The 26734-nt window shown below is 50.8% G+C and overlaps 9 protein-coding genes, 1 non-coding gene and 1 pseudogene across 10 annotated transcripts; 3 read left to right on the forward strand and 8 right to left on the reverse strand.

Moving 5' to 3' along the window:
* Nucleotides 1-1422: 1422 nt before the first annotated feature.
* GL50803_0050289 (VSP) lies at nucleotides 1423-4239 on the forward strand (the record flags this gene model as incomplete). Its single annotated transcript, XM_001704445.2, has 1 exon — nucleotides 1423-4239. One exon carries the CDS (start codon nucleotides 1423-1425, stop codon nucleotides 4237-4239), a length of 2817 nt encoding a protein of 938 aa, XP_001704497.2.
* Nucleotides 4240-5595: 1356 nt separating this feature from the next.
* GL50803_00r0011 lies at nucleotides 5596-5715 on the forward strand. The gene has a single exon (XR_005248663.1). It is a non-coding gene; the product is annotated as a 5S ribosomal RNA (ribosomal RNA).
* A 1143-nt stretch (nucleotides 5716-6858) lies between these two features.
* GL50803_00116968 (uncharacterized protein) lies at nucleotides 6859-7731 on the reverse strand (the record flags this gene model as incomplete). The annotated part of the gene is made up of 1 exon (XM_001704448.1): nucleotides 6859-7731. The coding sequence occupies one exon, from the start codon at nucleotides 7729-7731 to the stop codon at nucleotides 6859-6861; it is 873 nt and encodes a 290-aa protein (XP_001704500.1).
* Nucleotides 7732-8474: 743 nt separating this feature from the next.
* Nucleotides 8475-9284, reverse strand: GL50803_0061066 (uncharacterized protein; the record flags this gene model as incomplete). Its single annotated transcript, XM_038046258.1, has 1 exon — nucleotides 8475-9284. One exon carries the CDS (start codon nucleotides 9282-9284, stop codon nucleotides 8475-8477), a length of 810 nt encoding a protein of 269 aa, XP_037901802.1.
* Nucleotides 9285-10695: 1411 nt separating this feature from the next.
* On the reverse strand, nucleotides 10696-11436 carry GL50803_0061068 (Kinase, CDC7; annotated as a pseudogene; the record flags this gene model as incomplete).
* Nucleotides 11437-12145: 709 nt separating this feature from the next.
* GL50803_0032509 (Guanylate binding protein) lies at nucleotides 12146-15253 on the forward strand (the record flags this gene model as incomplete). Its single annotated transcript, XM_001704453.1, has 1 exon — nucleotides 12146-15253. One exon carries the CDS (start codon nucleotides 12146-12148, stop codon nucleotides 15251-15253), a length of 3108 nt encoding a protein of 1035 aa, XP_001704505.1.
* Nucleotides 15254-15261: 8 nt separating this feature from the next.
* On the reverse strand, nucleotides 15262-18732 carry GL50803_0013671 (uncharacterized protein; the record flags this gene model as incomplete). Its single annotated transcript, XM_001704454.1, has 1 exon — nucleotides 15262-18732. The coding sequence occupies one exon, from the start codon at nucleotides 18730-18732 to the stop codon at nucleotides 15262-15264; it is 3471 nt and encodes a 1156-aa protein (XP_001704506.1).
* Nucleotides 18733-18775: 43 nt separating this feature from the next.
* On the reverse strand, nucleotides 18776-19984 carry GL50803_0095064 (putative Queuine tRNA-ribosyltransferase; the record flags this gene model as incomplete). The annotated part of the gene is made up of 1 exon (XM_001704455.1): nucleotides 18776-19984. The coding sequence occupies one exon, from the start codon at nucleotides 19982-19984 to the stop codon at nucleotides 18776-18778; it is 1209 nt and encodes a 402-aa protein (XP_001704507.1).
* Nucleotides 19985-20079: 95 nt separating this feature from the next.
* GL50803_0013672 (Nicotinamide-nucleotide adenylyltransferase) lies at nucleotides 20080-20763 on the reverse strand (the record flags this gene model as incomplete). The annotated part of the gene is made up of 1 exon (XM_001704456.1): nucleotides 20080-20763. The coding sequence occupies one exon, from the start codon at nucleotides 20761-20763 to the stop codon at nucleotides 20080-20082; it is 684 nt and encodes a 227-aa protein (XP_001704508.1).
* An 80-nt stretch (nucleotides 20764-20843) lies between these two features.
* On the reverse strand, nucleotides 20844-24764 carry GL50803_0017627 (uncharacterized protein; the record flags this gene model as incomplete). Its single annotated transcript, XM_001704457.1, has 1 exon — nucleotides 20844-24764. One exon carries the CDS (start codon nucleotides 24762-24764, stop codon nucleotides 20844-20846), a length of 3921 nt encoding a protein of 1306 aa, XP_001704509.1.
* A 251-nt stretch (nucleotides 24765-25015) lies between these two features.
* Nucleotides 25016-26674, reverse strand: GL50803_0013982 (Ankyrin repeat protein 1; the record flags this gene model as incomplete). The annotated part of the gene is made up of 1 exon (XM_001704458.1): nucleotides 25016-26674. One exon carries the CDS (start codon nucleotides 26672-26674, stop codon nucleotides 25016-25018), a length of 1659 nt encoding a protein of 552 aa, XP_001704510.1.
* Nucleotides 26675-26734: the final 60 nt, after the last annotated feature.

A 26734-nucleotide genomic window follows, 5' to 3' on the forward strand; every position in this document is an offset into this window, starting at 1 on the left:
TACCGGAGAGCCGCATCGCCCCTGCACGAGCCAGCAAGCACTGCCTTCGACCCGACCACAGTTGGGAACGCTCATGTCCGTGGATGCCGTCGGTCAGGTCCCTGAAGACCACCCTGCTCACAGCCCCAGGGATCCCTCTGCAGACTCTGATTTCTATATCCCTGGGGTAGATGTTTGCGGATAGCGGCACAGGGCTCAGCAGAACCGCCAGAAGATCCGCAGCACACTGTCATTAACTATAAACGTCTTGCGGTATTCATTCCATGGCTAAGCCACCAATAATGGCACTGGAACTGGAGTAAGACACTTCTAGGGTGCGACTACAGGACCGTGGAGGAGCTTCCTTCCCACGAAGGAGACCCTGCAGCTAGGGCGTGGTCCATCAACGCTTAGAACTGCACACCTTGGTAGAAGCAGAGCCAAGCCCACACTTAGAAATCGATGGCTGCCCTCTTGGACCCCGCACATGGTAATAGCTATAGAAAAGAGCTTGGGCAAGGAGATCACGCGGACCAGGTGTACCCGGACTGAGAAGCGTCTACTTCATCAAGTAACGGTAACCGGTCTATGCACACAGACCATGTTTGGCGGCAAGCTCCCCTGTAGCTCATGTATACACTGCGAACCGCTGCCTAGAGGCTTGCGTTGGAGATGCTGCAAGACACTAATGGTTGAAAGGTGTGACTAGCCGTTCTTCTAGATATCGTCTCTTTGGATGCGCCGGGTACCTAAGGCGATAGTCCAGCGCTGCACGCCTTGACTGCCACGGGCCTTGTGCATAGCCGACCAGGTGCCCGACACACGCCGCTTGGGAGTGCCCAGACCACACGGTGCCGTAATCGGGCTGCTAAGGTGCGAGAGATGGTGCACAGAGGCGCATATCAGAGCCAAGAGTCTGTGTGTCGCCTGCCTCTGGGTGGAATAGTTGTACAATAGTAGGGGGTGCTCATTGCCATACAGAAGCGGGCACGGCAAAACATGGAGGCGCGGTCCTACCGCAGGATTCGACGGATGCTCGGAGACAGGTGGTCCAACGGTTTTATGGAATGACGGCGCAACGGCCATGGAGTGGGCAGGTGCAATAGGCGATGCGTTTACTACCTAAGTACACAGCTAAGTCTACGCCTTCCCCCTGCACAGGAACCACCAGCAGAGGAAGCCGACGAGCACAGTGACAGCAATGTACAGGAATGCATCCCGAACAATCATTCCACAAGAGAGGTGCGGTCTGAGTCTAGCCTCAACTGGTCCTATTTCTATGGAAGTCAGGAGGAACTGCACTGTCAGCTGGCCTCCGGTGGGCGTACTCCTATCTCGTCCTTCTCCAGTCCAACTGATCAAGGAGAGTAAGAGCGGCTGTCTCTTACTGCTCGCGGTAACACATCAGCCTGACGGAAGAGCAGTGGCATACGAACCCGGCTAATGTTGGTAGGATTTCTCTTAGTTTTTGTGGTAACACAGGCCAACTGCGCACAAGAGCTGACCCAGGCAGGCTGCAAGACGTGTGTCGGGGCAGACGCCGCCCAGACGTGTACGGAGTGCACAACTTCTGGACACAAGGTACAGCTCGATAAAAGAAGCTGCGGCCCCACCTGCCCGGCGCACTCCACGGCCAGCTCGAACGTCTGCGAGTGCGACCAGGGATACACGCCCAACGCCGGGAAGACCGCGTGCGAGCCCAATCCCAGCGCGGGATGCGCACAAGAGCTGACCCAGGCAGGCTGCAAGACGTGTGTCGGGGCAGACGCCGCCCAGACGTGTACGGAGTGCACAACTTCTGGACACAAGGTACAGCTCGATAAAAGAAGCTGCGGCCCCACCTGCCCGGCGCACTCCACGGCCAGCTCGAACGTCTGCGAGTGCGACCAGGGATACACGCCCAACGCCGGGAAGACCGCGTGCGAGCCCAATCCCAGCGCGGGATGCGCACAAGAGCTGACCCAGGCAGGCTGCAAGACGTGTGTCGGGGCAGACGCCGCCCAGACGTGTACGGAGTGCACAACTTCTGGACACAAGGTACAGCTCGATAAAAGAAGCTGCGGCCCCACCTGCCCGGCGCACTCCACGGCCAGCTCGAACGTCTGCGAGTGCGACCAGGGATACACGCCCAACGCCGGGAAGACCGCGTGCGAGCCCAATCCCAGCGCGGGATGCGCACAAGAGCTGACCCAGGCAGGCTGCAAGACGTGTGTCGGGGCAGACGCCGCCCAGACGTGTACGGAGTGCACAACTTCTGGACACAAGGTACAGCTCGATAAAAGAAGCTGCGGCCCCACCTGCCCGGCGCACTCCACGGCCAGCTCGAACGTCTGCGAGTGCGACCAGGGATACACGCCCAACGCCGGGAAGACCGCGTGCGAGCCCAATCCCAGCGCGGGATGCGCACAAGAGCTGACCCAGGCAGGCTGCAAGACGTGTGTCGGGGCAGACGCCGCCCAGACGTGTACGGAGTGCACAACTTCTGGACACAAGGTACAGCTCGATAAAAGAAGCTGCGGCCCCACCTGCCCGGCGCACTCCACGGCCAGCTCGAACGTCTGCGAGTGCGACCAGGGATACACGCCCAACGCCGGGAAGACCGCGTGCGAGCCCAATCCCAGCGCGGGATGCGCACAAGAGCTGACCCAGGCAGGCTGCAAGACGTGTGTCGGGGCAGACGCCGCCCAGACGTGTACGGAGTGCACAACTTCTGGACACAAGGTACAGCTCGATAAAAGAAGCTGCGGCCCCACCTGCCCGGCGCACTCCACGGCCAGCTCGAACGTCTGCGAGTGCGACCAGGGATACACGCCCAACGCCGGGAAGACCGCGTGCGAGCCCAATCCCAGCGCGGGATGCGCACAAGAGCTGACCCAGGCAGGCTGCAAGACGTGTGTCGGGGCAGACGCCGCCCAGACGTGTACGGAGTGCACAACTTCTGGACACAAGGTACAGCTCGATAAAAGAAGCTGCGGCCCCACCTGCCCGGCGCACTCCACGGCCAGCTCGAACGTCTGCGAGTGCGACCAGGGATACACGCCCAACGCCGGGAAGACCGCGTGCGAGCCCAATCCCAGCGCGGGATGCGCACAAGAGCTGACCCAGGCAGGCTGCAAGACGTGTGTCGGGGCAGACGCCGCCCAGACGTGTACGGAGTGCACAACTTCTGGACACAAGGTACAGCTCGATAAAAGAAGCTGCGGCCCCACCTGCCCGGCGCACTCCACGGCCAGCTCGAACGTCTGCGAGTGCGACCAGGGATACACGCCCAACGCCGGGAAGACCGCGTGCGAGGTGGCCTCTAACACGCAGTGTAATACTCCCAACTGCAAGATCTGTGATAACCCCAAAACAGACAATGAAATCTGCACTGAATGTAATGACGGCGACTACCTCACTCCAACAAAGCAGTGTACGCAAAGCTGCGGAGCAATAGGAAGCTACTACAACGGAGACAAAGTGTGCGAGCCCTGTAATCCTAGCTGTGCTGCGTGCACCACAAAGGGACCAGCGAAGTGCACGCTGTGTCCTCCCGGGAAGAGGCTCCAGTACACAGATGAGAACAGTCCATCAAGCGGTACTTGCGTAGATGAGTGCAAGCCCCAGAGTGGAGCTAGCGGATGCGAGACCTGCGGAGCCACCATCGGAGGGACAAAGTATTGCTCGAAGTGCAGCACATCCACGGAGGTCCCCGTCAACGGAGTCTGTACAGCAGACAATGCCCGCGCGCCCGTATGCTCGAAAAAGGACAATCAGGGAGGGTGCACTACGTGTGCCAGTGGGTACTTCCGCCAGGACAACGGCTGCTATAAGACTGACAGACAGCCAGGCAAACAGATATGTACACTAGCTGATAGCAATGGTGGATGTCAGGCGTGTGCCAATGGTCTTCCTCCTAGTTCTTCTGACGTATGCCCCTCGTGTCATTTCACCTGCAAGACATGCTCGACCGCAGACACTGCAAATACTTGTACAACGTGTGCAACTGGGTACTATATGGTCGGATCAGCAGCTGGACCATGCACTTCGTGTGACAGCAACAGTGGAAGTGTCAAGGGAGTTGCTGGCTGCATGAGCTGCGCTCCTCCATCTAATAATCAAGGCTCCGTCCTTTGCTACCTCATAAAGGATACCGGTAGCACCAACAGGAGCGGCCTCTCCACGGGGGCCATCGTGGGGATCTTCGTCGCAGTCATCGTTGTTGTGGGGGGCCTTGTGGGCTTCCTCTGCTGGTGGTTCCTGTGCAGGGGGAAGGCGTAGACTTAGCTGTGTACTTAGGTAGTAAACGCATCGCCTATTGCACCTGCCCACTCCATGGCCGTTGCGCCGTCATTCCATAAAACCGTTGGACCACCTGTCTCCGAGCATCCGTCGAATCCTGCGGTAGGACCGCGCCTCCATGTTTTGCCGTGCCCGCTTCTGTATGGCAATGAGCACCCCCTACTATTGTACAACTATTCCACCCAGAGGCAGGCGACACACAGACTCTTGGCTCTGATATGCGCCTCTGTGCACCATCTCTCGCACCTTAGCAGCCCGATTACGGCACCGTGTGGTCTGGGCACTCCCAAGCGGCGTGTGTCGGGCACCTGGTCGGCTATGCACAAGGCCCGTGGCAGTCAAGGCGTGCAGCGCTGGACTATCGCCTTAGGTACCCGGCGCATCCAAAGAGACGATATCTAGAAGAACGGCTAGTCACACCTTTCAACCATTAGTGTCTTGCAGCATCTCCAACGCAAGCCTCTAGGCAGCGGTTCGCAGTGTATACATGAGCTACAGGGGAGCTTGCCGCCAAACATGGTCTGTGTGCATAGACCGGTTACCGTTACTTGATGAAGTAGACGCTTCTCAGTCCGGGTACACCTGGTCCGCGTGATCTCCTTGCCCAAGCTCTTTTCTATAGCTATTACCATGTGCGGGGTCCAAGAGGGCAGCCATCGATTTCTAAGTGTGGGCTTGGCTCTGCTTCTACCAAGGTGTGCAGTTCTAAGCGTTGATGGACCACGCCCTAGCTGCAGGATCTCCTTCGTGGGAAGGAAGCTCCTCCACGGTCCTGTAGTCGCACCCTAGAAGTGTCTTACTCCAGTTCCAGTGCCATTATTGGTGGCTTAGCCATGGAATGAATACCGCAAGACGTTTATAGTTAATGACAGTGTGCTGCGGATCTTCTGGCGGTTCTGCTGAGCCCTGTGCCGCTATCCGCAAACATCTACCCCAGGGATATAGAAATCAGAGTCTGCAGAGGGATCCCTGGGGCTGTGAGCAGGGTGGTCTTCAGGGACCTGACCGACGGCATCCACGGACATGAGCGTTCCCAACTGTGGTCGGGTCGAAGGCAGTGCTTGCTGGCTCGTGCAGGGGCGATGCGGCTCTCCGGTAGGTCCCAGTGTCCGGCTGCATAATCTCTGTTAGATTCCTGGACGGGCTGAGATTTTAGCCACGGCATCTGCAGGCAAGCCCGCACCGTGGTCTCCTCCACCAGGGGTCATCCTGTCTCATCTCCGGTGCCATCCTTCACCGGGTCTTCGGTGGGACACCCATACACGTTAGCCATTGCACAATATACAGTATGAATCTCTAACAATCTCTGACACATCGCACAGCTCCCTCAGCCGCCAGTTCGGCCATCCTACGGCGGAAACTCCTTAACTCGTTCCGAATTAAGAAGAGAAGCGCCGTCAGGCCCCGCCAGTACTGCGATCGGAGACGTCGTGGGAACACGGGGTGCCGAACTTTCTCCGCGTCCTCGTCCAGCGCCTTGCCTTTCCCAGCTGAGCTCTTGCCAAAGTGGGCCACCATCAGAGAATTACCAGAGCCCCTACCATGACCTGTATGCATAACTACGCGAGTCTACAAATCCACTAATACTCCTGCATCCAAGAACTGCCTACTAACCTATTAATCCACGTCATCCTTGGAAAGCAAATCGCTGTCCTAGTGCCTTGTCTGCTCCTGCAATGACGTCTAATCTTTCGCGGCTACCTAATCATGATAACAGGATGATCATACAGAGTAGTCACCTATCTTATTCCAGCTAGCACACAAGCCCACAGACATCTGCTCAGATTGAGCATGTAGTCCCATTAGCGTACTCTCAAGGCAGACAGGGTTTAACGAGTTCTGTGGTGGTACCGATCACACCCTTATTTACAACAAACCTATGATCACAGTAGCATATGATACAGATATGTATCTGGCATATCCATGGGGGTGTGAATATTGATAGACAAGAAGATGTAAAGCACATAATAAAATGTAAGAGGAACATAAAGGGGGTTGATGTGGCGCTCCTATGAAAGAGGTCCCTAGATAACTGACAATATAGAATAATATACACCCATCAGTGAACGCAGAAAATCATTGACGGGGTAAATAATGAGTTCCAACTTTATGTCTAAAACGGAAAAAAGCAGATGTGGAAGTACTTCGGTGGTGAGCTACATCATCTCTACGGGCTGCTAAGCGAGTCTAATTCGGCTGATAGAAACTAGCATCTGTGGATCGATACATTCGTTATTGACAAGAATGAGATTGGGATGCTGATAATATTATCGCGTATCCTCATCTGCGGAATTATGTGCTAAGTATGCTTCAGTAGGTCTAGCTCCTGCAAAGAACCGCGTAAATAGGGAAGCCGTAGATATACGATTAGAAGTTAGGCAACTTAGCCCAAAGATGACGTGCCACTAGATTACAAGTTTGCCAAAAACCACCTCTGTGAATAATTCCAGTTTGCTTTGTCAATGCGTGACCTTCATGGCCTGCACATGGTCCTGCTGCATCTGCAATCAAGTGTGGGGTACAGATAAGTCTAGTCTTCTGCAAGATAAAAGGCGGCAAATCCTTTATCATGAGTTAGAAGAGCAATACCAAAGAACGCTACTGTCCAGCGCCTCCCACTGGCTCCTCATTGGGAGTAATGGACCAGATGTTGGCTCCTGGCTCAACTATGATTAGGGGGATGCATGCTAATTGGCCGTTAATATCGAGGGAGAGCGGGACTGACTGTAGATTGAGTAGCTTAATGTACGGTTGCTGTTGGGCAATGCTCTGGAATGCAAGAGGACTAAAGGTAACGGGTTCATCTGGAATATCGTTATTCAGTCCACTTTCTGCCTTGACGTCAATCTGAGAGAAAGAGGCTGCTTCTGGAGAATACTTGTGAGTACTTGACTGGGACAACTTTCTATGGTCTAAGGGGGCTGGTTGAGGACCGGAAGCATACCCGGGTATGTGAAGGACGGTCGAGGAAGATAGCCCTGCACGCTCTGTTTCAGGAGGCCTTCTCCGCCTTGTCGGACGCTGAATATTGCACTCAGTAAGGACGGCCCGTATGCAACGACTGTTAAGCATATTGTAGTACGTCATCCGTAGCTCTTGACGCGAGTACTTCTTTCCAAACTTCTCATGAATTGCTTGGTAAAGCCGCTCGTCTGGAACTTGCTGGCAGCGGATCCAATTGATGATAATCTTGCGAATCTCTCCACGGTCTTCGTTAGTCATCTTTATAGTTAGGATGTGGCGCAGGTGCGTTTCATAGTACCAACGAGAAACCTTCTTCTCGTCCACGCCAACCTCGTTAGAGATCCAATGCCAGTCCACGGATGTTTTGAGCATGTACGAGTGGAGCAGACACGGGTTTGCAAGAAGGTCCTCCACCGTCTCCTCTGGATGGATTGCGTTTATGATCTCTGTGGCAAGCCAGCGCAGCACCTTTGACTGATTTTCCACGGTCAGGCAGGGCCTCACCATATTGTCGTGGATACTAACTTTTTAATTAAGCGAGTTAATTCAATACGGAATTCTACCGGATGGTTACCCGCCGTGTGAATCAACCCGAGAGATTTACTTGCGAGAACTCTCTTCACGGCCGTGAATGGCGGTCTCTAAGTTCCAGGCGGGGCGGGCCGACCAGGAGCTCATCCATTTCTCGGCGGTGGGCAGTACACCCCCTCCGGCGCACCTGCCCGTGCCAGAAGGCGTGCACAGAATGATCGGAGATGCAGCTGCGCTGTGGTTGTTGCATCCAGAGTGCAGACATGGAGGTAGTATATGCCTGCCAAGACAGCACACGACTTCCCTACAGCTCCTTGGCGTGTCGGCGCGTGAAGACAGAGGGCCAGCCAGGGTGAATGTCGTGGCCGGCCAGCTGCACATCAGCTTTAGCTCACGGCCCAGAGAGCATTCAGTCGCCTGTTACCGGACGGGCCTGTCTGGTAGATCGTTGGCCCAGACCGCGGTGTTCGAGTCGTCTGGGCACATGGGAGAGCCCTGCCTTCGTCTGCTGTGTGTGGTCTCTTCAACGATGCGCAGAATGTGGGTTGCGCGACATCCAGACCGTCGCAGCCTGCGTCTGGTGGGCCCTGCGCTGTGCCGTGGTTGAGCATGCTACACGCTCTAGACATGACGGTCTCGTCACTGACCAGGCTCCGGCCATTAGCTGCTCCTACCGACCACTCTTCGCCAACCACCAAGCAAGCCGGGGTCTCCAGTCCTCAACCCTTACTGGGGCTCGCATCAGCGCACCCAGGCACGCCTCCGTAGCCCGCAGGGGGGAAGCATGGCACGCATGCGAATGCAACGGGCGACCCGAGGAGACCCTGGCCCGTCTGGAGCGGGAGGACGCCAGGCCCAGGAACGACCCCGGGCGGGAGGGCGAGGACGAGGCACCCCGGCGCGTGCGGGGGCAGAAGCGCAGAGACCGCGCCCGGGGCCACAAAGACCGGCCCCCCGACGGGCGGCACCAGCGGAGGCGCGGCGCAACCAAGAACGCAGGGGGGCGGGGGAGAGGCCGCCACAGGAGATGCCCCCTCCTCCTGCTTGGCCGCCCTCGGGCCGTATGTGCGGCGCGGCAGCACCACCCCGTGCTCCTCCAGGGCGGCGCGGACGTCCTGGGTGCGGAGCGCGTTGTTGTACGTCATCCGCAGCTCCTGGCGCGGATACTTCGCCCCGAAGCGCTCGTGGACCCTGCGGTAGAAGTCCGGGCCCAGGATGCTCCGGTCCCTGACCCCGGCGATGATCATCGCCTTGATGGCCCTGCGGTCCTCGCCAGTCATCTTCACGTTGAGGATGCTCCGCGAGTGCGTCTCGCGGTACCAGTGGTAGATCCTGCTCCGGTCCTCGGACAGGGCGCGGGCGATCTTCTTCCAGTCGATGGCCGTCCGGAGCACGTGCCGGTGGAGGAGCAGCGGCCGCCGCGCGAGGCTCTCGGCCGTCTCCCCCAGCCGCCGGGCAGCGACGACCTGCTTCGCGAGCTCGAGCAGAACGGAGGCGCGCGTCTCCGCCGTCATTGCCCCAGAGCCCATCCGATAGAAGCAGCGATAAAACTAAAAACAGACCAACGAATAATGTGAAATTAAATATGTACAGGCCTTGCACAAAAGTTTTAGCGGGTGTTTGTTGCCTGCCTGCCCCGGTCCGTCGGGCGAGCAGGGCGCCCTCACCCGGGCCATCGCCGCAGTACGAGCTGGCTTAGGCCGCCACACAGAACAGACCGCTTTGCACACGGCGGCGTCGGGGTTGATGTATTGATCGGAGTTTTTTGGTATTGCCGGGAACCCCCGCCCTCGGCCACCAGGGAGAGCCGCACTCTGCGCAGCCCCGGTTTGTCTGCATATGCCCAGAGCTCTGCGGAGGCGGGCAGGCTGGGACCGTCCTCCTCGTTCGGGGCATCGCCGACGACGAGCTGTTGCCTGCGGCCCGCGGGGTCTTCCGCTCTGAGAGGGGCCACCGAGTGTCGTGGGCCGCAGCGCTCTGCAAGGCCTGCACACGACCAGAGGCTGCCAAGTTTTTTGAGCAACTGGCTCTGGCGCGGATTCTGCGGACACCTGCTGCCGGCCCAGTCTACAGGGGCGCCCGCGTGTCTACTGTGGCCTGGCGTGCGTTTCTGCGCGTCCTCCTGCGGCGGCTCCCCTCGTGGCGCAGGAAGCCCTGCCTGTCCTCTCCCACCGGGTTCTCCCGACGTGCTCTCCACCGCACCCAGCCGAGGTTCCAGCGGACAAAGGAGCGGCATGACCCAATCAGTCGCCAGATTACATTGTGCTCTGGAGCTGCGAATCTTGCTGGCATCTCATGCGACAGTGGCTCTGGGTGTGCCCGCTCAGCAGCAGCTACCTCATCCACAGAGTGCTGATGCAGATATTATGCGCTACGTATCAGTGACCACAAGGGCACCGATAGACAGGGTCTCAGCCTCAGTGCACAGCCAAGGTTGCCAAGCATAGCGAGGCTTACATACTGAGCATGGGTCCGTGCCCCGCGTGGTCTTCTTAAGAACTAGTGCATGAGTGCTCGTGAGACGACGCCCCATATGAGGCGGGCTATCCGTTGTACGCGAAGCACAGCACAGCAGAAGTGGGTGATGCAGGGACCAGAGGGGGTGCTTCAGCACATCAGTCGTCGGCCCCTCTGCCTTCTGTCGCGCCTGATGGACTCTCCTCTATTATCGCAACTCGGTCGCGGTTGTCTGAGGAGAGGACTAGGTACTCAGCAGACAATGGAATCGCGTGGCCTGGACGCGATTTCGTGATGGCCAACATGGGTTATCAGGCTGGCTGTGGTCTGGATATGTGGTACAGCTTCCTTCACTCAAGCAGGTACGTAGCATTTTCACTGGTGTATATTGCACAGCCCCTTGGCACCTGTACCCGAGGCCAACACCGCACCAGCTTTCTGATCGCTAGGACTGCCCGGGTGCGGACAAGGTGCTTCGTTCACTTAGAAGTATATCTCGGCACGACGCCTGCGCTGTCTTATTGCATTGAGGTGATGGCGGCCGCCGTATTGTGTCTGTAGAAGTAGACGCCTGCGCGCATTGCTATCGTCTATCTTCTGCAGCAGCGATGCGTCGAAGCTCCCGGTAATGTTCTCTGGCTTGGACACCATCTTGGCGACGCTCTTGACATCCTCTTCTGTTAGGTAGTTGAACCTCCGAGGCTTCTTGTCTGGGCTGTCAGACTCAGCCACCGGCTTCTGGGTCTTCTCCACCCCATTGATGAAGCCGCTGCCACGCAAAAGAGTCACGGGATAGACAAGGCCGCGCAGTATCTCAAAGACCGTCCCGGCGCCCAGCGTGTTTATGGCTGTCTGGAGCAGGCGGAGGCAGCGCAGGAGCATCACGTTATTTTCGTAGAAGGAGCAGCCGCCGCGAACCCTATCGACATTCTCAGTGGACCCGGTCTGCAGGATATTGATCAGCTCTATGACGACGGCCTCCAGGATGCGGCCCTTGATGTTGCTGATGCCCTCAATGCACTCCTCATAAAGGCCCGAAAGGACCCCAGGCATCGCCACAAAGCGGCGCATCACCTGCTCCAGGATGGTCTGGATGTACTTGCAGGTCTGGGGGTAGCGCTGCGACGTCCTGCCGGGGTCAGCAAGAGATCGGTGCGTGGCGCTTTTATTAAGACCGGAGATGGCAGACGTAGAGCGGGTGTCTTTGAAATAACAAATCACGTTGTAATTCTCCAGGATGATGGGCTACGTGCAGACAGGAGTCTATAGTAATTGTGCTAGGTCTATGTATTATGTACTTCACACTGATTGATAACAAAGATAACGAGGAGAATTTTGATTGAAACCAGAAACTGGCTGCAATGATAGCAGTGCCCATTTTTCATCGGTAAAGGTCTAAAAGTCTTTGCTTCACCTCTATTTTACTTAAGCGGATAATAAAAATGATATTCAACAATTATTTTGAAAATAAAGTTGCTAGTGTAGAAAAGATACATGCGTCTCTGGTTAAGACTGAAAATGTGTATGCGTGAGGTTGTTGTGCTAAGAGGAACTTTTTTGCGTTCTAAATGCTGGGACAAGTAGCTACCGACACAATATTTTTATACTCGTTAAGCATAGTATTGCAAGTGCCAGCGACTCATCTGTTATAATAGTGCTATTTGAACAAGAATGCTAGCAAGATAATGCACACACTGCGGTATCTAAATAGTGTCCTAGTCTCTACACAGGTATGCCTGACGTTAAAAGTATGAAGATTGGAGGCGTATCTACGACAGTAAGAGTAAATGACATGGTAGGGCTCAACTATACAATGAGAAAGATCATCTACGGTGTTGAGCCATGAGGCCAAACTCAGAACACGGAAATAAGTCCGTGTAGTAATTTGAATAGTTTCAAAATTCAAAACTCAGTTCTTGATAATCTCCAGTCAATGAGCTCTAAAACAGAGATCCCAATAATTACCGACGAGGGGGACTTTAGCGCTGAGTATGAAACGTTTTGTCAGGCAATGAACGGAGTTGCCGATGGAACATTCATCTGTGTGAGCGTTTTTGGACCACAGTCTTCCGGAAAGTCAACCCTTCTCAATGACCTTTTTGGGACTAGCTTCAAGACAATGGACTTATCAGCGGGGCGAACTCAAACCACGAAAGGAATCATGGCACGTGCAGTAGACTTCCAAACGAAAGTCGCCCCTCGGGTTCTTATTCTAGATTGTGAAGGCTCAGATAGCCGCGAACGTAACCAGCAAGAGGCACAGAACATTGAAAGACACATAGGATGCTTTGCAGCTGCAGTGAGTGATCTGCTGATAATAAATGTGTGGAACCACGATATAGGGCGCCACTCCGCTGCAAATTATAACATACTCTCTACCATCTTTGACATCTACTTTAGGTCCTTGCTTAAGGCACGTAGAAAATCAGGCAATCATAGGCCCTTAATTTTACTAATTGCAATCCGAGACGCCGAAGAGGACGGGGCAGAACTGACGCAAAGGACATTCGAGTCTGATGTTCACCATATCTATGAGCAATCCGTTCCTAAGCAGTACCATGGCTCTTTCAGAGACTACTTCTGCCTGCGATTTTGGTTTATTCCTCACCGAAGATATATGAAATCGTTGTACGATGAAAAGATTACGCAGCTAAAAACAGATATCAAGGAAATCTTCGATTCCTTACTCGGTGCTGAGACAGCAACCACTCTAATACCCCTTACGGATTCGTCTATATACTATAACAACATCTGGGACATCGTTCGGACTGACAAAGACTTGGATATCCCAAGTCAGAGGGAGATAGTATCTAACATAAGATGCGAAGAATTCTATTTGGAGGCTATAGAGCAGTTTTCCTCGCAAGTCGGCAAAGTATTTGCAGATGTCACGGCAGCAATTCAGGTTTCCTTGGGTCAGCAAAGCTCAACCTTTTTGGAGCAGAGCCCGGACGCCGTTAAAGATTATCCTATAACAAAACTACATAACGCTTGCAATTCTTTCAAGCTAACAAAGGTTCTGATGGATCTTTCACAAGAATGTGTCGCCTTGTATCGCAGAAAGACACGGCACTACATTCCCAAGGTGGTTACTCAATGGGCTACTAAGCTCAATGACGATGTTTTGGCCGGATTGAAGAAAGTGGCTCACAGCTTTGCAAAGGGCATCCGAGAGTCTACCTGCCAGGCACTAGGTGCTGTCACGGCTCCGTTTCGGGTACAGATTACACAGTGGCTCGAGCGACACGAGTATAGCGATGACTACGCGTCCAATACTAATACGGTAGATATACTTGTACCAGATCTTATAAGCGACTTGACATTCCCACAGAAGCGACTCACCGATCTTATGGGTTTGCTTGGTGCTGCGACAAGGGTGTTTCATAAGTGCATTTCTGTCAATTGGGCCCATGAGTATTCAGGTCTTTGTGATACCGGAATCCTCGTTAACCTACCACCAAATGATGTAGGGCCTAATTCTAATGTACGCATCGGTGACAACGCTATAGAAACGAATGCAGGCTCATCTGTCAGGTTGTCTGTCGGTTATGAGGCATCAGAGCCCATGGTGGACGCCCATATCGATGATTCTGGAGCCTTTTTCTCAGATATTAGGCAAACTGGAGTGTATTCGCCTCATCTTTATGCATTTCTGGAGAGTCTTTCGCTATCTACCTACGGGAAGGCGTTGTCGCTGCAGAAGTTGCCTGCCGCTCCTCCTGATGTTGCCAACGCTTATGATGCTGTTTGCCTACTCCATACCATTATACTACTGTGGTACTGTGAAACAATGATGCCACTGAGTCTTATATATGACATCACACCAGAGATAGACCACGTTATCCCAGAGTCCAATGCTCTCTTCTGCGAGACAATGGGCAGCATTTTGGCCGCCGTTGCGGAGGCTGTTTCCAGCCAGACACGTACCATTACGGCGTCGATGACTCAAGCGACTGCACGCCTAATGGATGACAAACTCTACGTGACACTCGGATCTCTCCGAGGTGTTATTTATGAGTCAGCAAGAAAAACCCTTGAGCGCTCTTTCTTTTCGCTGCTCTCATCCGCCTTTGTCGCCCCCGATCACCAAGGACTGCTCTACTTGCAAACACGCCTCTCCAGCCCCTCAATTTACTTTGATCTTCACTTTGATTCCAGCTCCAGATCCAGCCCTACAGACTCTATTCTACCAGATACACAGAATCCTGTATATAAGCAGTATACAGATATATATTTATTTTCGACGTTACCAGCTCTTCTCTCGCCGCTTCCACGAGCGTATAATACAGTAGGAACTCGTCTCTCGTCAGGGTCTAGCTCAATCCAGTCGCTACTTCCTCGCTACAGAGCTGTCCCCATTGTAGCTGCTCTTGATATGTCTGCCTTTTACATTCCACAAGCAGCTTTGTCCTCGTTCATGGATAGAGTTGACGCAGAGATAATAGAGTTAATTAATAAAAGTCTCGGGGAATTCTTCTCTAAGAGTTTTCCTCTAGTCCTGCAAAACAAGATACATACTAAGCTAGTATATGACGATCAAGGAGCACAGCGTTCTTACATTTCGGAGAATTCTATATTGACAGAGTTTCTTTCAGAGAAGAAAGGTCTCATATCTATGGCGCAGTTGTTTGAGGGAGGGACTCTTATAACAGAGAACCTGCATTCTGTGACAATAAAACCTACTTCGCAAGAAAAGATTGATGCTATGCTTCGGTGTGCTGAAGCAGAGTGGGATAAGACGTATCAAGAAGCCTTGGAAATATATCGTACCAACAAGCACAAGGATAAATATAAGTGGGTATGGTTAGGCCTGTGCGTTTTCCTTATGCTTACTCGCAAGTGGGTATATGCAGTTTTGCTAAGCAAGTACTGTCTCTGCATCACAATATTACTTCTTTCTGTTGGTCTTTTCGTTTATCAGCGAACGACTCCTGACGAGCGCAACGCGTCTTTTTCCATTGTAGCCACTAGCATTAGAGAGAGAGACGTTGGACAGTTTTGGGACGCTACTAAACGTTTGGCTCAAAAGGTCATCCATTGAGCCATTGATTAATTGCCTTCTATAAATGACTGTAGTGTTCTTCTTATCTCTTCATCGATAAGTATATAGAGGCATGCTCTCTGACGTTCGAGGTTACCGTGCTTCCGCTCGACGAAGGTTTGGGCATCGCGACCTTGTCCTAAGATATCAATTGCATTTTGTGATGCGCTGGAGTATACCTGCCACACGGATGGATCCAAATATTGCTGTAGAAGCAGCCCATTCGGAGAATTGGGAGCCTGCACGTCAAGGCTTTCATATGTCTCAAAAAGCTCCTTCATTGCCAGAACAGTCTTAGCCCATTGCTTCATATCCCCTTGCTCAATCGATACCCCATCATCATAAATCGATAGGCGCGCAGCGGCGCCTTCTATTGTTTCCTCCGGGGGGCATTCTCCTTGGCTCCATGGGTGGTACTTTGCAATAAACAACTTTAGAGTAGAGTGTACAACGTCAGTAATTTTCCTGTCATAGTATTTGCAAGAGAAGAATGAAAGAATATCCAGGACCGACGTGGGCGGTGCGGCTTCGGCAAAATCTTGGGAAATTTGTGCAAATAGACTTACAGATACATCAAGCAATTTGACAAGGGCTTTATTTTTCTTTAGGCTGATCAAGATTTTTTGATCATATAGCCCCCCAGAGCGAACTAAAGAAAGCATATCAGCAAAGGATGCTTTGAAATTAGGATCCTCTGTTCTACATTGAAGCAAGTATAAGATATGGGGAGGTGGAAGAGCAGAGCAAGAAAGGAGCAAATAGCGTAACGTATTGCAAATGATAGCCTTTTTAGAGCGCAAATATTCTGCATCGAGCTCAAACAGAGCCTCTGCAAATGATAGGCCCCCAATCAGGAGAAGGAGATCTTCTTGGGTGATAGCTGCTTGCTGGGCACGGAAGAGAAATGCATCGAAGCAGTTATGGAGAATGGTACGGGAAGCATCGTGTCCATTCCTGAACAGGGACAACCAATCTATATCGGCTGCCTGCAGACGTGTGTGTCCGTTCTCATCGACAAAGAGTGTCGAGGCTTTTATACACAAGGAGAGCAAGAGGTTGTATGTCTGGTCTTCTGCTCGTGGCTCATTGCTCTTGTAACCACGTGGCATCATAGCGTTGTGATAAGGGTCTATACGATATGCTAGCTTGTACGGAAGGGGGATTTGGGAGAGTGAAAAGAGCTGTAGGGCTGCCTTTATCTGTACATGAACCGTGCCAAACAGAGCAACCAACACTGCAGTGGCAGTATCCTGACTGTCTGAGGTGTCATTCAAGCCTCGTATAAGGATAGGAAGGATCAGTGCAAGAGAGTCTCCAAAGGAGGATAGCGCAGACAGGTAGTGTGCAGAGAACTTGGCCCCAGGCTTACTCCAATCACTTATCAAAAGTGCGTGACCAAAGGGTGTAAGAAGAGCAACATTCTCCCCGTCATTATATCTATTAAATCCCTCTTCAGTCAAGTCTTGCGGATAGTACATGGAAGAGAGCTCCTGACATAAGTCCAGGTTGGGATACTCCTGTAGCTGAGTATTCACAATCAGAATGATAGGATCCACAATTCGTCTGTGATATTCAACGATAGCCAAAAGTGATACATACAAACAGAAATTTGTCTGATTGAAGACTGAGCCTTCAATGGCTACAATCTTATTCCATCTACCTATAAGTGTGTCACGAACCCCCACAATAAGGGACAATGACGATATGGGTGCGTAATGCAGAGCTATTGTGAAAATAACCAAAAGAGACTTAATGGACAAATTTAGAGCATCCGTAGACAAATGGAAAGCCTCAAAAAACGCCATGCTAACATACTCAATAGCTGCTGCAGAGTAGTCTTCCATGCTTTTACCGTATTGATGTTTCTTCGAGACAGAATGGCTATAGAATGTACACATTATCAATAATAAAGCCTTATCAGTTGATATTTCACTTGGATTTAACAGACTAGAAATCCATTCTATAATGCTATCTGCTAGTTCAACAAGAAATGGAACGGGATGGCAGTGGATGATGATATTAAAGCTATCTAGAAGTTCTTTAACAAGAGCTTCATGATCGGTGTAGTAAGTGTTGGAAATGAGTACGTTACCCAGAAAGATAGCTCGACTGAAAGTATCCTTGGCTGTTGCCTCAATAATTTGGGAAAACATGTGTATTGGCAGTGCTTTAGCTACAATCCGTATTATGTCTGCTAGCTGTGGTCGAATGGACCTAGTATCTGGACAGTGAGTGCATGCATGACACCCATGCATCAATGAATTATGTTCATACCAATATGGGTGAGCAATCACCTCTTCACAACTTAAGGTGCTGAGCTTGCTTGCAAGCCAGAGATAGACATCGCTTGTATAGAAGATGTTGGAGTAGACGTCTGTTTGCGCTAAAAGCTTAAAATATAGTAGAGCGAGAGTGATGGTATTAGGCTCACTCATCTCGTTAAGATTGAGCATAGCAAGTAGTGAATCAAGAAGGTAGTTTGTTAGTGGTTCCCGCAATACATTTGTGGGCACTTGCAAGTAGGTAAGCAAGGCATCAAAGTTCTCTCTTTTTAGCTCTAGCGTTTCCTGAGGTCTAGTAAGGGCTTTATCAGATGTTTCAATATTTAGAGTGGTTGTATTGTCCAACGCCTTTACAGTGGGTTGTACCAATCCATCAATCAGCATTCCAAAAAGATCGCAGAGACCAGGGTTTCCAGTGTCATAGAGAAGCTCGCCGAGGCAAAGGATCGTGTGTGCTGAGACTGACGGAGAGGAGAACACATGCTTCATCACCTGTGACAAGGCAGCATCCAGCTCTTTTTCTTTGAAGCATGGACGGGCCATAATAAGTACTCTAATCATAAGTTCTATGTTGATTTGCTTGGAAAAAATAGCCGAAAAGACGCTACGGTCTGAAGGTTCTTGGGTAAGTAAAGTACAATACAATTCAACAAGAAGTGTGTGCTCCTCGGAAGCATTAGAGTTGGTTGTCGTAGAATTGAGAATAAAATATTCCAATCTATCAGCTACAGATTGCAGTACTTGGGAAGGCATATAATTGGGTGAGAAGATTAGTCTACATGATAGCAAGGCCTGTAATAGTTCTTGACAATCTGGTGGCGCATTTGCTTTATCAGTTGGTGGTAGCTTAGTGAAAAGTTTGACAAATATGTCCGCGCACTCTTGAACTCTCAACTCAGATGAATCGTTATCTAGAAGCTGCCCTAACCCCGCTAGCCCAAACGATATGACCACCTGCTTAGTAGCCAGGTTTCTAGTAACACTGAGGAGCCTGTCACATAAGTCCAATACGTGTAAAGCGCCAATTTCAGTTCTATGGGCTGTTATCAAAGACAATAATGATTCCAGGGCATCGCGAAGACCCTGCCACTGCTCCTTCACCGAAGCCTCATCTATAAGAGCGGGCTGGTTCTCTATAACCACGATCCTTCTACAAGCGCAGACTGCACGCTGAGTAGACTCTACAATGAATGCCATTGCGAAAATCACACAAATGCGTAGCTAAACGACGCGTTAAGGGTTATTTATTACAAGGAAGAACAATTCCTGCGTCAGTAAGGGCCGTGAGAGCCCACTGGGGGACGCTATCAAGTGTCCCGTGCATCCTTAAGAGAAAGTTCAAGACGTAGGTATCCAGTGTCTCATTAAGAATACTCTCTCGAAGCCCTCGCATAAGCCGCAGAAGATACTGAACGTTATGGTCTGAAAGAAGTTGCCCGCAGACAGGACTCTTGGCCACATACAGAGCGTGCAGATACGCTTTAGAGTACTTGCATGCCTGACAAGGGCAGGTGCTGCTAATTGGAGAAAGATCGTCCTTGCACGTAGCACGATCTAGCCGGAGAACACCACCGTCAAAGAATGCGCCGCCCATACGAGCCACGCGCGTAGCGTAAACGCAATCAAACATGTCCACGCCAAGGCAGGTACACACAACTAAATCTAGAGGAAAGCCGACACCCATAAGGTATCTGGGTTTATCCTTGGGGAGCTTCTCACAACAATATGCAACAACCCTGCAGAAATCCTCTTTTGCCTCACCGCCAGAGAGCCCTCCGATAGCAATCCCACCCATCTGATCCTTGCGTGCGATAATGGCCTCGATGCACTGATCTCTAAACCCTCCAGGAGAGAGATCAAGATGGCCCTGGCATATTCCAAAGAGGGTTTGCGTGGGCGACGTATGTGCAGCAATGCATCTGTCCAGCCAGCGTGTCGTGCGCTCAGTGGCCAGCTTGATCCGCTCATACTCCGTGCGGGGGTCCAGCAAAACATGAATAACGTCGTCCAGGGCCATCATAATATCGGAGCCTATGGCCTGTTGTGTGCGGATAGACTCTTCGGGTGTAAGAAGCACCCTCTTGGAGTCTACTGGAGAAATAAAACTCACTCCATCTTCTGTGACTTCTGACAAGTCCAAGAGAGAGACCATCTGATAGCCTCCTGAGTCTGTGAGGATGTTGTTGGGCCAGCCCATCAGCTTATGCAGTCCTCCCAATTCGTTAAGCTTCTGGATTCCGGGGCGGAGGTTGAGGAAGTATGTGTTAGACAGCATAATTTGAGCACCTGTCCGCTCTATTTGCTCAGTCGCAAAGCCCTTGAGTGTGCCCTGGGTCCCCACAGGCATATAGACAGGAGTAAGTATAGGGCCGTGTAGGAGGGTAACTGTTGCTGCTCTAGCACGTCTATACGTGCGCTGAATAGTGAACTTGAGCGGCCCGACACCCATTTTTTATTAGAACGGGTATGGCTTCCAGATCCATGCAAAACAAGACACCAGCCAGCAGTACTACAGACAATTTAATGCTCTAGTGATGCTAGATATTATTGGAAACTAGGGGGTGCGGAATACAGAGCGTTGTTAAGAATGTATTGCTGCACAGAGTCTACACACATGGTCCCGGACCTTCGCCGAAGGGCCTCCTTAGCTGCAGTACTAGAGATTTCTGAGACGGACTTGTTCAAAATCAAGATTCGTCCATTACGGTACGGTTCATCAAGGTAGGAGAGTTGTTTAACTTTGTCAATAACCTTCTTCTGAGACACTCCTCCTGCACCACCATCCCGAGGTACGATTACCGCAGACACCAATGAGTAGAGCCTTTTAACATTGGCGGGATTCCACGTCCTTTCATCGCATTGAGAATACAGCAGATCCATTCCTGCTACGATATAAATCTGAGCTCCATCGTAACGTTGCTTCAAATTTTCGACTATGGCATAGGTCGGTTGGTACCCTTGTGTGCACTCTGCTTCCCCTGTATCGACATCCATTATATGCGAGAGCTTGGACTCTGCAATAGCCAATCGTAACATCGCAACGCGATGAATACTTGGGGCCAGACGCTTATAGGGGTAGTTGTCGTGCGCAGGGCTGAACAAAATACGTGTAATACTCCGCTTCTCATGCGCTAACCAGTCATGTGCATATTCCACGAGTAGAATGTGCGCACGGGTTACGGGGTCAAAACATCCCATACACACTAGAACGACCGGCGGACAGGGCATCGCAGGTTTTTCTTTTCTGTTGTCGCGGAGACGAAAGTAAATGTCGCAAGTGTTTGGAATTACCTGCAAATCTGTTTACATTATAGGCGGAGAAGAAGAGGGGCTCCGCTGCAAATATCGGTGGATATCTCCTCAACTCCATATGCATCACAGAGGGGACAGCTGCTGGCCAGCTTTCCTATCAACTTGTCAATAAGCCCAGTTGGCTTCATAGCTTCGGTATGCAGTGCAGCATCACACTCCCTGACTAGTTTATTTATCCGACTACTGAGAGGGGATAGGTAGAATGCAAGGCATGATGTGTGGAATACATGTCCACAAAAGAATACCGTATGGTTATGCGCTAAGAAACTGCAGCTATTCACTGCTAGTTCACGGATTCCAAGCCCACTTGCAAGACAGTGGCTGTTATCCAAATATTCTAAGCACACCCCGCATACTTTCTGGCCCTCATGAGCAACTGTGCGTTGGCGAGCTTCTTCCAAGTCGCACTTCTTCGCCATGATTTGGCTGACACACTTCTCAAGACTCTGCTTAACATCCACGCTTCGGTTCTGGTAATGCTTGAAAGCAAGATGTAGGCTGTCCGCAATGACGTTATATGGTGCTCCAGCAGATAATATCAAGTCCATGACCTCTGTGAGGGACACGAATGGAAAGTCGAACATGAGCTCTGTGGCCCGCAACAAAACCAATTGTCTAAACACTGCTTCAACAATGGCATATACCTGCGTTTTCGACAAGGATGGATTGAGAGTCAGCCATCCTCTATCAGATAAGGAGTCTGTAGGATCGTGCAGCTCTATGCTGATAAGCCAAGTAACTAGTGTCTTTAAAAGCTGTCTCTTCTGTTCTACACGATGAGACTTATCAATCAAGTCTGCGGCGTCTAAAATAAGCACCTCGCTATCATTCGGAAGAGAGACCTGTAGTGACGAGACAGAATCGCAAGTATCCTCAGAACACATTCCGGCACTGGTAGAAAGAGATCTGGATAATAAGGCACCCTGAAGGTCTCCGTTCTTTATCATGTTCACAATGCAGGCTTCCTTTCGCCCGAAATCAAGTTCAGCCAGAGGTATCTTCGTATGGAGAGACAGCGAAAGCGATAACGCATCAAGTTGGTTCCCTGTCTTGGTAAGGCATTTGGCCTCACAATCCCTGAAGCCATAGCTTCTGCAAACGCTGGTAATGTCAGGGAGATTGAACTTCTTAACCGAGACATCGACAGAAAAATCCACTGGAATAATATCAATTGCCAGGCTCAACAGCTCCTCCTCACCGGCTTTAGCGAGAAACTCAAAAGCAAAGGTGTTGACAGACGGCTCAATGCTTCCCTCTTCGTCTAAAAGGAGCCATCGGAAGAAAGACACTAGCTCACGCATAACTTCTGGGTCTCCTTTATTGAGAGCCTCCACAAAGCACTTTGTTAGTTTGCTCAGTGCAAAAACCTGATCTTTGACGTCACTGGGCTTTGCCCCATTAGCTTCTGCGGCTAACACAGCTACATGCTTGGTTTTCTTCTTCACAACATTTAGATAGTCGCGCGGAATGTGAGACAACAAAGTATTTGAGTAATAATAGAATAAATCCAAATCTTGGTCGGCCAAAATATGCAGGGCGTCTTTGTACTTGTGGGTCAATAAGTAGCTGGTGAATAGTGTCCTGTTGTCCTTTTTATATTTAGAAAACTCTACCAAAATGTCGTCAAGTCCATGGTCAAGGAGGGATGACCGTAAGACGGATAGGTCCAGGGCAGATACATAGTCTGGGTTGGTAAGGAACGTCTTCAACTTAATCTTGTATACATCCACTTGGTCCTCGGCTTGGAGCACCGCTAAGTAAGCGCCTTCTTCGTTTTTCTCCAGCAGCACCTTGTATGTTTCCACGGCACGCCTCCGTGCATCTATCTCTAAGATCATGGCCTCAATCAACATGTGGATCACGAGCTTTCGGGCCACACAGTAGTTAGCTTGGTCTGCTTGCTCTTTAGTCACACCAAGACATCCCAGAAGAGCCCCTGTCCCGCCCTTTTCTGTCAAGCTGTCAAGGTCAGCTACACGTATGGTGTTGGCTGCCCTGGCCAATGCAGCATTATGAGCAGGCATCTTTTGGAGCTTTTCTTGCAGATATAAGACAGCTGCTTCATATTTATGGATACCGATGAGGTCACGGTAGACATCAAGGAGCGGAAGGTCAGTCTGGGACAACAAACGGGCACCCTGGAGAACCTTGTTGTTTGCAAGACATTGTTTTGCATACTCTTCCCGGATGACTTTCCGAGTGCTTTCTACGGGGCAGTACTGAAGAGCTTTGTCGTACTCATGGAGGGCGTAGTAGATAAACCACATGCTGCCGGCTTCATCTTGAACGTTCAGACTCACCGACCCGATAGACGACGGGGTAGTGCCCGTCCTTGACAGTTTCCCATAGGACAGGAGGATGTAGAAGTGCAAGACAGTCGAAAGGTCCACAACGCCGGTATCAGTGATGGTGGGAAACGTCTGTCTTAGTTCTGCGCCAGAGTAAATGAATTGACTCTGGAGAAGCATGTGTAGCTTAGATAGATGAGTGGCATCAAGACCTTGCAGGTTGAGAAGCACATCATTGTAGGCAACAGGATTGGGAAGCATCGTTACCTGTGACCGCGAGATGGAATTGAACACAGAGAGTCTATTAGCCAATACGATAACACTATGATAATTATAAGTGGCTGCTCCTAACAGCGCGCCAGGTGAAGTAGTTTGCTTGCTACTAGTATTACCGTTATCAGTATCATCCAAGCAAACTAGGACAGGGTCGCGAGGGTCGAAGCCTTGAATTCGGGTCACATCAATGGCAAAATTGACAAACGAAGATGCATCACACCTCTTTAGTAATGCCTTTAGTTCTGCATACCCTGCTCCAGCATCAGAATCTTGGTCTTGGTAATCGATCTTAAGTAGTGCAGAAATCCTAGTGCGCAGAACAGATTCGAAGATTTTGCGGAAAGAGATGCTGTACTGATATACAAGGAGATTGGATGACCCAATGGACTGAGAGATAATCTGATATGTCAGTCCCGACCCCGTTGCAGAGTAGAAAAAGTCAGCAACAGTATTGAGGATTGGACCCCTTTGTAGAACCTCTGCATCTGTCAAATCAAAGCGGGCCAGTTCTGCCCTAGAAGAGAAGACTATGTCGAATAGGGAGTGCACAGTATGAAGATAGGCCTTAATCAGTCCGCGAGAGCAAACTAGAGTCAGCATAACACTAAGTGCTTTATATGCGGGAAGATCAGACACAGCCGACGACATATCTGCGCTCGGTGCGCTGTATTGATCATAGTTCTGCATACCTACTTTCCGAGCAGCGTCAATCGTAGCGTGATTAATGGGAATGGTATGCAATTGAAGCACAGCACCTTTGGACAGTGAGACGACCTTTGTTTTGCGCACAACCTTGGCCTCATTCTTCACGATCTGCCCTACGTTCAAACAGTTGTCCGACGTCGCAAACAGAAACTCTGGACTGTGAACACCCTCAATATCCTCATTAGCAAGCGATGCTGTTGTGCTAGGTTCATCGAGAACGCTCGGAAGCTTCCAAATTGGATGATGTGGACAAACAAAGGTCAAAGCAGTTATCGGGATTTCAATCCCGCGGATTTTGAAAACGCGTAACTTCTGCTTCTTAGAGACAACACCAACAGCGTATATCTCCGCTGTAAGCTGCCGCTCATCACACAGAGACACCACAGCATAATTCCCACTAGGAGAACACCATACATTTGCATTTGTGTGGATTGTTGTAATGATAGCAGAGCCCTTCTTCTCCGCTGTCACTGATGGCTCTGCAGGGGCTTTTAGAGTGTATGCAAGAACGGTTACTTCCTGTCCCCCCGACTTGGAAACGACATAAAGGGATGAGCCACATTGCCGCAGTGCAAGAATGCTCGCGGGTTGGACCCCTTTGAGGAAAGAGGACGCAAGTGAAGATGTGCTAAAAGGAGAGGCGTACATGCTGTTTTTTATGGTTTCGTGTTAAGGCTTTTTGACCACCACCTCAGTGGCCTTGCACCAGTTGCTAGGGAATCTTATTTGCCACACATGTAGAAAGCTTAGTCTTCATTAAATTTACAAGCCCTGGAACCGTCTAGGAAAATTGAAGAAAAGGAGCTTGGAGGTTTGTAGAGAATTGGTAGTAAGCATGGAGGCCTCAGCTTTAGAAGGAATTTTGTGAAAGGTTCCATTGAATCCATTATTGCGTGCTCCTACATATGCTTTAATCCGTAGATTAGGGGAAGATATGTATCTATCGAATGATCTGAACCAGTATCGGCAGCCGCCAAATCATCAGTACATCCATCCTGCTCGGGTGCTAACATATGAGCAATATCCAGCTGTCCACACCGAAGAGCATATTGCAGTCCAACACCCGGCTCAGCACCAACCCCTAGGTCTCGGAATAGCTGGATAGCATAGATGTTTCCGTTTGCTATAGCACTTGTGTATGGTGTATCCCCTTCATTGTTAGCCTCCAGCTCTTCAGTGTGGATCGCTAGCTTGTTTGCAATAACATCAAAGTCGGGATAAGTAGGAAAGAGCACAAGGTAGTTCAGGGCAGTCATGCCACTAAGGTCTCTATAACCGTACTCCAGTCCAGCTAGGTACTGGCTAGCCTCTTTGGAGTGGTTGAGTATTGAATACATGAGTGCCGTCTGCCCCGAGGCATCCTGAACTCCTAACTCGTACTCCCCCGTGGCTAGAATCTTTACACACTCAACATGGTTCTGGGTGGCCGCTATCATCATGGCAGTCTTTCCATTGGGAAGGACGATTCTCCGCTCGCTATCACGCAGAAGCAGCACGGCCTCTGACTGATTATACACGCATCCAAGCATCATAGCACTGAAGCCAGAAGGTGTGACAAGTGTTGCCTCAGTAGGTGCAAGCTCTTTTACCAGATCGATCCAGCCGTAGGTCACGGCCAGCATCAACCCTGTGTAGCCATTTCTATCACGAACGTTGCGCATCTCTTCTTTGTGGTTTCGCACGTATAGTAGGTCACCGGTCTTAATGGCGCTAAGATACCGTCGCTCTTCCTGTGTGTCACAGCACATGTACGCTGCCTTAGGGAATGCTCCCAGCAGCAGTGTTTCTAATATCTCTTTTAGACCTGCAGAATAATAGTCTGGAAACGTACCTATTCTTCTGTCACCATCATTGCTCCGTAAAGAGCAGAATGGAAGGCTTACTAGTTGATACTTGTAAATGGAATAGTGTGCAATTGATCCAATATTCCACGCCAGCATGGAGTTGCTTAGTATTATGTTGTCTGTGGCCACTGAGCCGTTGTCTGACTGCTCAATTTTATTTAGATAATTTAGTGGCATATAACAGCATTGTAAGGGAGTTACTAGATCTAAACAGCGGAACCCAGACAGGAGGCCAAGGTAATCCATCACCAGATGCACAGAAAAGCTATCTGAATCTAGCTCACCGTCTATGAAGATATTCTGCGGGGTGAAAAAGAGGGGGCAGCAGTTGTTTGCCTTTTCAGTGTATTCGTTGGAGATGGTAATTAGTGTTTTCACCAGCCGCTTGATAAAAGGCTCTGGAAGAGGCTTCATCGAGAACGTACTTGCTGTAACTATCGAGTAGAGAGAAGATCCCGCGGGCATACGAAAGACAAAAAAAGCATGATTCGCTGAATGGCACTCGAGGCACTCCATAAATCCAGTAGCCTCTGCAACAGCAGGCGATCGGAAGACATTGAAGAGGTCCTCCAAGGACTCTGCATTGTCCGCCATGACTAGTCGCGCACACCGATACAACCCACCTTCCTTCTTCTCCTCTATGATGTAGTATGATAGAGACGGGGCTTCTGAGATAGTTTCTCGCACGGCGTACTTGTCCTGGAAGAACGGCATAGGAATCTGCAAAATCAAAATTTTAGAACTCTACTGAAGCCATTTACCAGAAGAACTACC

The sequence above is a fragment of the Giardia intestinalis genome, chromosome 3 (genome assembly GCF_000002435.2).
Source record: "Giardia intestinalis strain WB C6 chromosome 3, whole genome shotgun sequence".
Taxonomy (NCBI): domain Eukaryota; phylum Fornicata; order Diplomonadida; family Hexamitidae; genus Giardia; species Giardia duodenalis.